This window comes from Cololabis saira, chromosome 7 (genome assembly GCF_033807715.1).
Source record: "Cololabis saira isolate AMF1-May2022 chromosome 7, fColSai1.1, whole genome shotgun sequence".
NCBI lineage: Eukaryota > Metazoa > Chordata > Actinopteri > Beloniformes > Belonidae > Cololabis > Cololabis saira.
This window is the reverse complement of record NC_084593.1, coordinates 17,539,078-17,551,225: the sequence shown is the minus strand read 5'-3', so window position 1 is coordinate 17,551,225 and position 12,148 is coordinate 17,539,078. Positions and strand designations below refer to the sequence as shown.

The window sequence follows — 12,148 nt, the reverse complement described above, 5'->3', positions numbered from 1 at the left end:
CACTAATCTCACTATAACGATACGATACGATACGATATTATAGCAGTATTTTTTTAACAACCTTGAATGAGGAACATATGACTGGAAAAAATTGTCTTATATTTGAAAGACACAAAATACAAAACAATACCGTACGTTTGCCCTATTGTTACAGTTTGTAATGCTTTATAACTGTTTAAGTTTTAAAGAGAAAGCCAGGCCAACCATTTTCCACAAACTGAACTAAAAGTAAATGTCAGGTTTGCATTATGCATCTTCAGTTTCATACAAGTAAAAATATTTTTCCAAAAACCGAATAGTTTCTCTCATGTATGATTTGACTTTTTTCTTTTCCAGAAATTTAACAACTAAAATTAAATAAATAAATAAAAGTAAATAAATACATACAATTTTACATCATAAAAAAGATTGATTCATGCTCACCTTATAAGTGTAAGAGGAGATTTATTTTTGTTAAGAAGGTTATTTTGGTAATTCAGGGTTCATTATTTTATAAATATATTCTTTATATTCTGATGTAAATCAGGGACTATAATGACACTAGTCAGTTTATCTGTAGTGATTAGTCTGTTTTAGATTGGGCGGAGTGATACGCCACAGTACGGCACTAGGTGCTGTGTTGATGTTCTGAAATCCTACACTGTTGAGCGGACATTAAAGTACACTCCAACTCGGAAGAAGTTGTCCCGTGTTTATCCTACTCACGACCCAAAAAAGGTTTAATTTAATAAGGTAAGGCTTAACTCTATACCAGCCTTACATACGGTAAGTAAAAGTTCAGAGCTCAAAACCCCCAAGAGTCCCGTGATCGGGACGCAAAACGGTACTAGTTTCTTCTGAGCGTAGTAAGATTTTCGTCCGCGGGTCGAGGCGCGGTCGGCACAAATACGCTGCGCGTTACTAGTCAACACAATATATTAATATTAATAATCCAATATTACGATACAGTTTGTCACCTCCACGACAGGTATTGTGACGTTTTTGTATCGCGAAATTTCATGGCACGATATATTGTTACACCCCTATTGATCGGTGATCGGCCCTCAAAATCCTGATCGGTGCATCTCTAAAATTCAAGGCCTGAAAACGGTCTCCAGGTGACTGTGGTGTCGGCAGGACGTACCGATGGTGTCGTGCGAGCGTGCGTTAGTGTGCCGCCCTCGCTGGCTCTGAGTCCGTGACGCCTTCGGCCTGTAGGGTCCACACGACTGCAGAGGGTCCGGACTGACGTTCTGTTGGCAGGAAACGGAGGGACATCACCGTCTGCTGTCTGCCTTTATCCTGGGACTTCATTACTTTTATGACACACAAGCAAGACAAGCTGCTCTGCTGATGGTTTGATCACTTGTGATTTAATGAAATACCTACATCAGCAGTATTCCCAGTAACGGTCCGGTACCTACAATGAGTTACAGCATCCAGCTTTCTTTAGGAGTCGAGTACCGAAGTACAAGATGAGCAGGTGTAGTTTAAGTCTGACCTGAAGGGACACCGTGAACAACTCTGACCACCTCTTTGATGTTAAAGGTAAGTCAACTCCTGAAAAGTGTCACATTTTGAGTTCAATTGAAAGTATAACATAACTTTTCACAACTCCAAACCCACTGGAACATTCTTATTAGTTATGATTAATGCAAGTACAGCCAGTGACCTCAGAATCAGGTCCAACATGGTCAAAAGGAACATAATTACAATGGAAAATGTGAACAATGACAATTATGTTTTCGAATGTTTGCTACTGACATTATTTATGGAAACACTACATTTTAAAAGCAGGTGGAAATTACGACATGGACAGGTGGGTAGTTATCCGCAGGAATCAGCGAGTGGTAGCCGAGTGGCTACAGATGGAGGCTGTCGGGGACTTGAACCACCTCCTGGGTTAAAAGCAGAGGACTACTTTCTGTTTCTATGTATCGTGAGATATTAACTGACAAATAAAGATTACTATTAAAAGTGGGGCCTGTATGCGACAACTCTATGGCTGACCATTTTCACATATTTTGGAATTGCCCGGCAATCCAATCTTATTGGCGAGAAATAACATCCGGAATTAAAGCTGCAAGCAGCGATGAACGGCCCTCGCGCCCTTGTGCAGGTTCAGGTGTGCTGCAGTGGAAGCTTGTATGACTTGCATGTAGAATCTTCAGGGCTGGACATTTAGCGGGTGACACCAGCCACGACTCTATATCAAACCATTCAAAAGTTTTGGCAGAAAGTAGGAACTATCAGATATCGACCAATCAGAAGAAGGGGCAGGGCTAATTTGCACCAATTACGGTGAAGGAGTCAAAACCAAGTCCGATGACACCACCCACGACTCTGTATGTCATACCATTCAAAAGTTATGGCAGAAAATAGGATCTATCAAATATCGACCACTCAGAAGAAGGAGCGGGGCTAATTAAGGCCAATGAAGGTCAAGTAATCAATACCGAGTCAGATGACACCACCGACGAGTCTTTATGTCAAACCATTCAAAAGTTATGGAAGAAAGTAGGAACTATCAAATATGGACCAACCAGATGAAGTGGGAGAGACACACGGTGGTATTACAGCAACGCTTGCTGGTGGCCGTTTCTCAAGTGACTTTTGTCATACAAACTAAAAACTAATTTCTTCCCATTTGGTACGCAAGTAACCTGGGTGCTTAGTCACAGTCACCCCTCCCCCGTGTAAGATTCCAGTGGCGATAAATTATCTCTGTACCTGGACTTTGATTGGCTGACTCACGTTGATGCCTGAAAAGTTGACCCTTCATTTCTGAAGGGAGAAACTCCCTCTGCAGCACAACGGACCCTCAGTCCAGTCCAACCACATCTGCTGTCACTCCATTCAGAGTCAATAGATAGCAAAGCTGCTCATGCTTCCTCCTCGTGCAGATTCATCTCTATACATGCACTGGAACTGGATCCTGGAACAGTTTAGGGGGCCTGAAATCATCTGTGGCTACATCCCAACGGAGTAAAGCAAAGGCCCCTGGTACCCTAACTTCCAGCTCTTTGTGTTTGGGTTCACTGACATATATTCCTTACGGAAGAGTATTAGGGCCATGCAGGAGAAAACATATTTGAGAGGGGAAGATTTTTTTTTATTGTGCACTTTGAGAAAAAAGTCGAAATGTCGAGAAAAAAGTCGAAATGTCGAGAATAATGTTGAAATACAATTTCGTGAATAAAGTCGAAATGTCTCCTCTGGCTCAACAAGTCCTAATACTGATAACTACACCGTCTTTATGAGCTAAAAGAGAACGAATTTCTTTGTTACTGAAGCCGATTCTGAAGTACAGTTTCACCAGTTTATCTATAGGCCTACGAGGCATTTTGTAAAGACAGTCACATGCGCTGTTTGTTGACTTTATTCTCAAAATTTTGCCTTCATTCCTCAAAATTTCAACTTTTTTCACAAAAGTTTGATTTTTTTCTCAACATTTCAACTTTTAGTGGCTCCATGGAGCTTTTCAAAAATGTTTGAAAATGGAAATAGATGGGGGAGGGAAATATATTTTTTGTTTTAATATGGTTTCCAATGCTGTAAAAATGTGTAGAATAAATACAAAATTTCAACATTTCTGTTAATGAAGATTTGTACGGAAGAGTATTAGGGCCGTGTAGGAGAAAAGATATTTGAGAGGGGAAGATTTTTTTTATTGGGCACTTCGGGAAAAAAGTCGAAATGTCGAGATTAATGTTGAAATACAATTTCAAGAATAAAGTCGAAATTTCGCCTTTTTTCTCGACATTTTGACTTTTTTCTCGAAATTGTACTTCAACATTAATCTCAACATTTCGACTTTTTTCTCAACATTTCGACTTTTTTCTCGAAGTGCATAATGAAAAAAAAATCTTCCTCCTCTAATATATTATTTTATTTTTCTCCTGCCTGGCCCTAATACTCTTCCGTAATTCCTCTATAGACTCATAATAACTTTGTATTTCTTTTATGCGCTTGCGGTGTTTCTTCACTTATGCCATCTTAAAATTGAGCTGGAGTAGGGTCGAGTCAGGTGTCAAAGATTTTGCTTTTAATGGGAACTGGGTAATACTTTATTAAATTCCCCCACGAATAAATTAAGATTGAAGCAGTTTGAATTAAAAAAAAAAAAAAAAAAAAGTTAAGATAAATATGGATGAGAGAAATCCACAGAGCTCATCATTAGTGCTGTGGAGTAGAGGTGGGACGATACGGGTAACTCACGATTCAATACTGTGGCGATATGTGGCCCACGATAACGATAATATCACGATACACGATATCTACGATATTCCATATATTGTAAGAAATTTCATCGACGAGATATATATATATATATATATATATATATATATATATATATGTGACTGAAAAAGAAAAAATACCCATAAAAAGGAAAACATCTGTAGTTATGCATTTATTCAATGCCAAAACTTCATACTATGTACAAATAAAGTGCATTTGTATAGTTCCTCACTGCCTCCTAGTCTTGTAAATGTAAACACTGTACAGCTGGAAAAATTAAAGTGCATGATCAATAGTGCGATGACAACCGCGTAAATCCATTATGTGTGTTGTAATAAAATATCGATATTTGCCGTCAGTTAATCGATTATTTATTCAGGGTTCATACGTTTTGAAAAAACCTGGAAAAGTAATGGAATTTGAAAATGTAATTTTCAAGCCCTGGAAAAGTTTTGGAAACATAAGTTCACCCCAAAAGTTTTGGATTTATTTTTCTCACTTAATGATAACATTTAGTAATAACAGCCTATAAGGTAGATTCAAAATTGATCAATAAATATTTCGTATCGAAAAGTCTTGCGCGTTTTCACGCGTGACGTGGCTAGCATCTTGCGCATCATGCAGATCGGTTATTATTACAGTTATATTAGATTACTATACTACATATACTACAACATATTGCTGGTATACCAGTGTTTAAACAAATGTTTATTTTGTATAAAACCATAATTGTCATTAGATCTCCACTGTGGTGACTTTTTACATAGTTTTAATCCTATATTTCATTCATACATTGAAGTTTTACAGGTCATGTATAGTCAAGGAAACTTGCTGCCAAGTCATGTGAAAGTCATGAAAATGTGTTGGTTAAAATGTGTATGAAACCTGTTTATTGCGACAGAGAGCGCAACAATATATTGCAATATCGATTTTTTTACCCACCACTACTGTGGAATGTTGCATTTTCCACCTGGCAACCACTTGCAGCATCAGCAGGTGACGCAGGTGACCTCTCAGCAGCGTAACATTTGGGATGCAGAGATTCTCCTCCACAGTCACATGTCCAGAATTACACCATGGGCTGTTAACGAGCACTTCTAACCTAATTCTGTTGGCCCGTCTAAAGTCTTTGGTCCGCATGAATCATCTGAAATCCATGTGGAGAGATATTTGAATCCAGAACAAGCCCCTGCAGCCAGATCATGAAAATCATGATCCTCCTCCTGTCTCCCATCAGCGCTCAGAGCTCATCCATCCCACCTCCCACGGATTTCACTCTCCACATGATGATCGAGGAGGGAAAGAAAAAAAAAAAAAGGTCTGAAACCTCTTCCTCTTAGCTCTCCGTGTTTCTCCTCATCAACATCATCCTTGACCTCTCGTCTCCAACTCATTAGCATTTGAATATTCTGTTTGGATCATTAGCTGTTTTTTCGGGACGCCAATCTGCTGCCCCGGCATTTAAACAACTTTCTGTTGTCATGGCTATCCATCACAACAAATGTTTAAGAAAAGGATGCCAGAATTGCCAGCAGAAATCCTCCACGCTTAAAAAAAAATCTGTTTCAACAGAAAAAAATCTCAGTAAGATATAAAGAAAGACATGACAAAGTATTCCCTTTATTGTTTACTATTTCCCCACGTCTGTCTGTAAAGCACATCAATAAAATCTGAGTGATTGCTAACTTTGGATATGGATCTCTGGAGGCAGTAGGTCAATTTACAATCAAATCGTCTTGACTGGTTTCATTTTCAGTTGATGTTTTTACAAATAAAAGGTGTGTGCATTTGATACAAAACACTCTGTTAAACTGAGGATGTCAGGTATCATTTAACAGACCCACCACATCCAAACAGTTCACGGTGACTAGCGTAATACAACTTCCTCTGGGTTTTTAGTCAAGCTTCTGCAGCTATTTCACAACAAAAACGGTGATATATTGTGCCTAATGAAATTGATTCCTGCGACTAGTTTGGAGCAGCTCCTCGGTAAAAGCACTGTCTTTCTTCTCTCCCAAAAAGTAGAAAGTAGAATATATTTGATCAATGAAACTCGAGATTCTCCGTGGATACAAACCGCCTCACTTATTCAGGAGATGTGACATGTGAGGGGGAAGTGAGCAGGAGTCTTTTGAAGAAAAAGAAACAGCTCGGTGCTGTGGGGCATCACCTTTACCCAAAAAATACAAATCCAAAAAAAAAAAAAAAAGCGATTTTTTTTAAGAAGAACTTTAGTATTCTTGTCAATTTCCCTTTTGAAATCAATCTTTTAGAAGTAGCATGCCTGTAGCCAACACGAGTGAAGAAAAACAGTCTAACACACACACACACACACACACACACACACACACACACACACACACACACACACACACACACACACTTACCTTTCGATAATTAGGTTGGCAGTTGCCCCTCAGCCACTGTGAGAAAATGTTCAGAGATGTGTTGGTAGTCAAGTCTTCTGCAACAAAGCCCATGTTTTCAGCAAACACCGAGGCTATAACAGAGAGAAGACAAACTTTCAGGTCAAGTTACACATCCTACCCCCCCCCCCCCCCTACCTCAAACTGAGACCAAACAAAGGATAGTGAGTGCGTTTACATGGGAAGTTTAATTCCTCTTTAATTCAGAATTTAAATTAAATCCGATTTAAAATGAGTAAAAATGACCATGTAAACACCTAATTCCGAATGAAAATTCCAAATTAAACTTAACTCCGAAGTAATTGGCTGGTTTATTCCGATTTTAAATCCGATTAGAATAATTCCACGATCATGTACAGTTTACACTCATGCCTCTTTAAATTAATTCCGGTCTTTCTGCGCTGCTCGTTCCCTCGCCTGTCTGTCTCCATGACGCTTATATTCCGCGCTGGGCATGTTTTCCAAACAAAGTTTCAAGATGGCAGCACGCAGTAAACGGTTGTCAAGAGCAGAGAACATTTATTTAATAAATGGCTTGGAGGACCTGGAAATAATTAAAACAACAGATGACAGGAAACATACAAATTGTGAGCTTTTCAAAGTTGTAGCGGCTAAGTTTGTTTTTCTTCCGGTAGACGTAACTTCCGGTCCGCCCCCCTATCCAATCAGAACCATCCCAACCCCCAGACCTTAGGAATTGGATAAAGCCGATCAAACGTGTTTTCCCTGTAAACCTCAATTCGGAACTACTATTTCCATGTAAACTCGAAGGAAAATAGTATAATTTTGAATTATTTAATTTGGAATAATTAATTCCGAATTAAAAAACATCATGTAACCGTGAGTGAGCGATGAGGAGTTTGGGCCAAGTTGATCTCATCTATGATTACATATGGCGCTTTTCCACTAGTACCCACTCAGCCCGACTCGCCTCGTCCCGGTTTTGCACTTTTCCACTAGGGGTCTAACGTGTCGAGTTGATACTTTTTTTATCTATTCTGCCGAGGTTCTAAGCTGCTGAGTTAGCTGTATCTGACGTCATCACACTACAGGCCACCGATTGGTCGGGGGTTTGGAGTCAGACGTCTGAGTCAGGAGGAGGAAATCAGCGAAAGAGCGACTCTGACAGAGGCTTCTTCATTTTGGCAATGGCAGCGCAAACAGTCTGTTTGGTGATCCAACTCTGAGGTGCAGATGTTCATAAACCTGGTGGCTGAGGAGAGAATTAAAAATGGATGTAGACGGGCGATAAGGAACGACCAGATCTAGCAGGAGCTCTGTCACTTCATAGCTGCTCGCAGCTCCAGCTGACTTTTCAGCAGCCGAGACAAACAAAATAAAAAAAAAAAAAAGCGCTTGAAGCTTCTTTCACTCTCATTTTTTAACTTAATATCGAACACAAGCCACAGACCCAGCAGCACATTTATCATCTCCTCCAGGTTCTACATCTTTAGTGTTGTTGTCTTCTCCGTTTAGATACACAATCAAATACGTCACAGCAGCTTCGCTCCAACCTTCTACTTCTGATCTGGGTATTGAAAATAAACGAGGGCAAGGCGAGTCGAGTCGCGCTGAGTAGGTACTAGTGTAAAAGCGCCATAAGATTACATACTGGGCTCGTAAAGAGAAGCAAAGTGCTGCAGCTTTAAACGGTCGCCATCTTATCGTCTCCTCAACATATGTTGTTCTCAGGGATGTTTTTGACCTACGATCGACCTCATTTGATTTCAAACACATTTGTCACACTGGAATAAAATGTTTCAATTTTTGGACGTCAGTTTCTGTTATTCCATCTCTTCTCTCACTCTTACACTCGTCCCCCTCCTTTACAGGCACTTGAGCACTATACAATAATTCCCTTTATGTTCAGGGGATTATACTGCAGCTCTGACCCATGTGTTCATCACCGAGCACTAATGCTAGTCATCTAGGGCTTAAAGCTTAAACTGAATCTGAAAAGCTTTGGCCCTGTTGCGATAAGCGCCTGACTGAGATCATTAATGCAAATTCAAGTGTCCTTCAGACAGATTTGATCCTTTTTCTTTCAAACTCGAGACAAACGACGTGAAAAAAGGAAGCAGTGTTAGATCTGTAGATTGAATTTACATACTATAAATGCCCTTGTGTTCAAAAGGAATGACTGGATTATTATGGTATATGTAAGAGTATAAGGGCCAGGCAGGAGAAAAATAAAAATGATATTTTAGAGGAGGAAGATTTTTTTTCCATTATGCACTTCGAGAAAAAAGTCGAAATGTCGAGATTAATGTTGAAGTACAATTTCGAGAAAAAAGTCGAAATGTTGAGAAAAAAGTCGAAATGTGGAGATTAATGTTGAAGTACAATTTTGAGAAAAAAGTCGAAATGTGGAGATTAATTTTGAAGTACAATTTTGAGAAAAAAGTCAAAATGTTGAGAAAAAAGTCGAAATGTCGAGATTAATGTTGAAGTACAATTTCGAGAAAAAAGTCGAAATGTTGAGAAAACATCAAAATTTTGTGAATAAAGTTGAAATGTTGAGAAAAATTATTCACGAAATTTCGACTTTATTCTTGAAATTGTATTTCAACATTAACATTAACATTTCCACTTTTTTGTGCACAATAAAAAAAAAAAATCTTCCCCTCTCAAATATATTTTCTCCTGCCTGGCCCTGATACTCTTCCGTATATATGTGTATCTGCTATGTGGACAGTAATAATCCCCACGTACCTGACTCTCCCACCAGGAGTGTGTGTTCCGTGTGCTCCATCACGGCTCTCGCCACTGCAATGGCATTTTTGACTCTCCTCAGATCTGCTACTGCACCCACCTCCATTGAATTACTACTCAAAGAAAGCAAACAAAGAATGGAGTTGGTGAGTAATTTATCTCCATCATGCACACGGGGGAAGCGTGCAAGAGCATGTAAATGTCACAGACACTGCAAACCCTCTGTACCGTTCATATACAATTGCACAATGAAAATGTGTTTTTTTTAGCCGTAGCAGTGGAAAAAAGCAGGCACCAGTGCAATTGGTTTTTATTTGAAATTTCATCAGAGTACCGTAAACCTGAATTCGCCTTTGGATTTCTGAGTCTGCAGTTTACGGTTAGCGTTGCAGTGGACTACAATGTATTGAATATTTATCACATGAACCTTAAGCCTCAGGAATTTACAGAGGTGAGTCGATTCCTCCCTGACGCAATTCAGAAAAAAAAAAAAAAAAGAAACGTACAGAGCAAGTATTTGTTGCCAGACTACTTTATTGGATTACTGCAAAGGCGTCTGGATCCGAGCACTCAGACTGTAGAATATGTCTGAAGGTGATTGCTACTGGATTTCTCATGCAATTATATTGGATAGTATATGCGGGAGACTACACTCTCCCCTCAATGCATTTATGACTACGTAGCCAAAAAAAAAAGTCAATTTTCCAGCAAAAAAAAACAACAAAAAAACAGGGGCATTCAATACAGAAATGGCAAACAGCTTGCATTGCTTCTTGTCTTTTGTTGTGGGCTGACATTTCCATCCCATTATAACTTCTGAGAGTGTAAATGCTAGTATTTAAGGACCTAATAATTGGCATGCCTTCAGATCCTAATGAGACTCTTAATTAGTACTTCACAGAAGAAGGGCTTGAAGGAAAGGTCAGCCAGTTAAGTGTGTAAATGTTAAAGACGCATGGACAGCGGCAGGACAAATTGCAAAAAAAAAAAAAGACAACAAAAAAAGTGTAGCAGTAGTTTGACGGCTGCAGGTGCCTAATTAGCATTTCAAGATCTGAGCCTGCTTCGGTTAAATATAGGTTCTAATTTTATAAATCTTCACAACCTTTTCTCTGTTCATTTATAGATATTTCATGCTTATATCAAAAAAGTGCTAAAGCATAACATCTGAAAAATACAGCCAGACATGTGCTCCCTTACACGGCTGATTTCAGGCCGTGCAAATGGCAGCGAGATAGAAATATCAAAGCCGTTAAATTCCAAAAGCATAAAAAGAAAAAAAAATCTGCGATAATAATCTTTAGTGCTTAATTAAGCTGCCTTTCAAGTGGGTTTTACCACACCATTTCATTTTATTTGTCCCCCTCTGTATAACAGCAGAGTGCACGTTCACCCGTTCATGATCATGGCGTCCAGCGTGGTTTCTCCGGACTCGTCAGGGCTCCCGCCAAAGCCCACGCTGCCGTCGCACTGCTCCGCCTCGCAGCGGGAACAGCCTTCCTGCACGGCGTCCAGCACGGAGCCGCCGGACCGCAGGGCGCTCCACGCTGCAGGGACACAAATACGTAGGCCTGTGGTGAAAAAAAATAGATTTTCCGATTCTAAATCAATTCTCATATTCCTAAAAAATCGATTTGTATGTCTAAAGATCGATTTTTTTTCATCATTACATTACAACGTTTGGTATTTTTTTGTTTATGAGCCAGCGACAGGAAGAGAATAGAAGCAGGGCGTCCGACAAATGTTGAGCTCAAAACGGCGCGCTGCGGCGCTGCGGCCAGTTAGGACAGTCCAATAGAAAATAAAGCAATGGAATTGATTTTGTCGCTGACGCTCACATCGCATGCATGACACGGTGTAAAGACTGATTTGTGGTTCCGCGTTACACCAACACAGAGCCTACGGCGTAGGGTCTGCGTCGATATAAGGCAGAGTTTCTCCTAAAAAGAACCCGAGGAAAAGACGACATGCGGAGCTACATCTGGAGAAATGGGACTATTTTTTTCCAGTGGGGCTATTTCTACTGGATAATATGTATTTCTGATTCATTAAAAACGACATAAAATAGATTGTGTAATCCTCTCTCATATTTACATTATTGGTAACCGTTTTATAAAAGCAATACATCACTTCCCGTCGGGCTAGAGACGCCCCTCAGCTGTGATATAATGAGCGTATACCACGGACTGTCGTGATGTATTGCTTAAATATTAATATTTAATTTATATTATATATATTAAACTCTCCCACTCTGTTAAAAACGTATTGTGTCTATCTTCATATTCGTTTGGCCGTGCATTTACTTCCTTGCCACTTTGAAAGTAGATTTTTTTTCCCTCCAAGTTATTTTGGTCACAAACACGAGCGCTAGCGCCGTTATAGTTTAACGGGTTGAGGAGGCGACTTATGTAAACCTTCCCCTGTACAGCGACGCGGGTTCAATTCCAGTCGCGGCATATTTTGCCCCCACTTCCTACGTGTCTGACTTTCACTGCACCTATCAAATAAAGTCGCAAGGGCCGCATGACACCAGGAAAAGAGCCGCGGGTTGGCCACCCCTGTGCTAGACGGTTTAACTTTTAATTTATTAAAAAAAAATAAAATAAAGAAAACACAGAAAAATGTTTATTGGCTGTTTTAAGGTTAATGGATAATTACTTGAGGAAATTTGGATACAAGAAAGTAAATGATTTGACATCCAATAAAGCCTGAGAAATGTGTGCAAAATAATCAATTCTCTTGAAGAAAGTGATTTTGAATTTAGTTAAACAAGCTGTGCATGCCGTTGTGAA

At 39.6% G+C, this 12,148-nt stretch overlaps 1 protein-coding gene across 2 annotated transcripts in view; it reads right to left on the bottom strand.

Annotated features, from left to right (window-relative positions):
• Positions 1-12,148, bottom strand: part of aga (aspartylglucosaminidase) — a 33,424-nt gene that overhangs the window by 14,488 nt on the left and 6,788 nt on the right. The window contains exons 2-5 of one of the 2 annotated variants that reach the window (XM_061726182.1): positions 10,750-10,927; positions 9,357-9,469; positions 6,606-6,718; positions 1,124-1,232 (exon numbers count right to left, since the gene is read on the bottom strand). In XM_061726182.1, coding sequence (XP_061582166.1) covers positions 1,124-1,232; positions 6,606-6,718; positions 9,357-9,469; positions 10,750-10,927 — 513 coding nt within the window. The remainder of the gene's footprint in view (positions 1-1,123; positions 1,233-6,605; positions 6,719-9,356; positions 9,470-10,749; positions 10,928-12,148) is intronic. The other variant, XM_061726183.1, reaches the window with a different exon arrangement.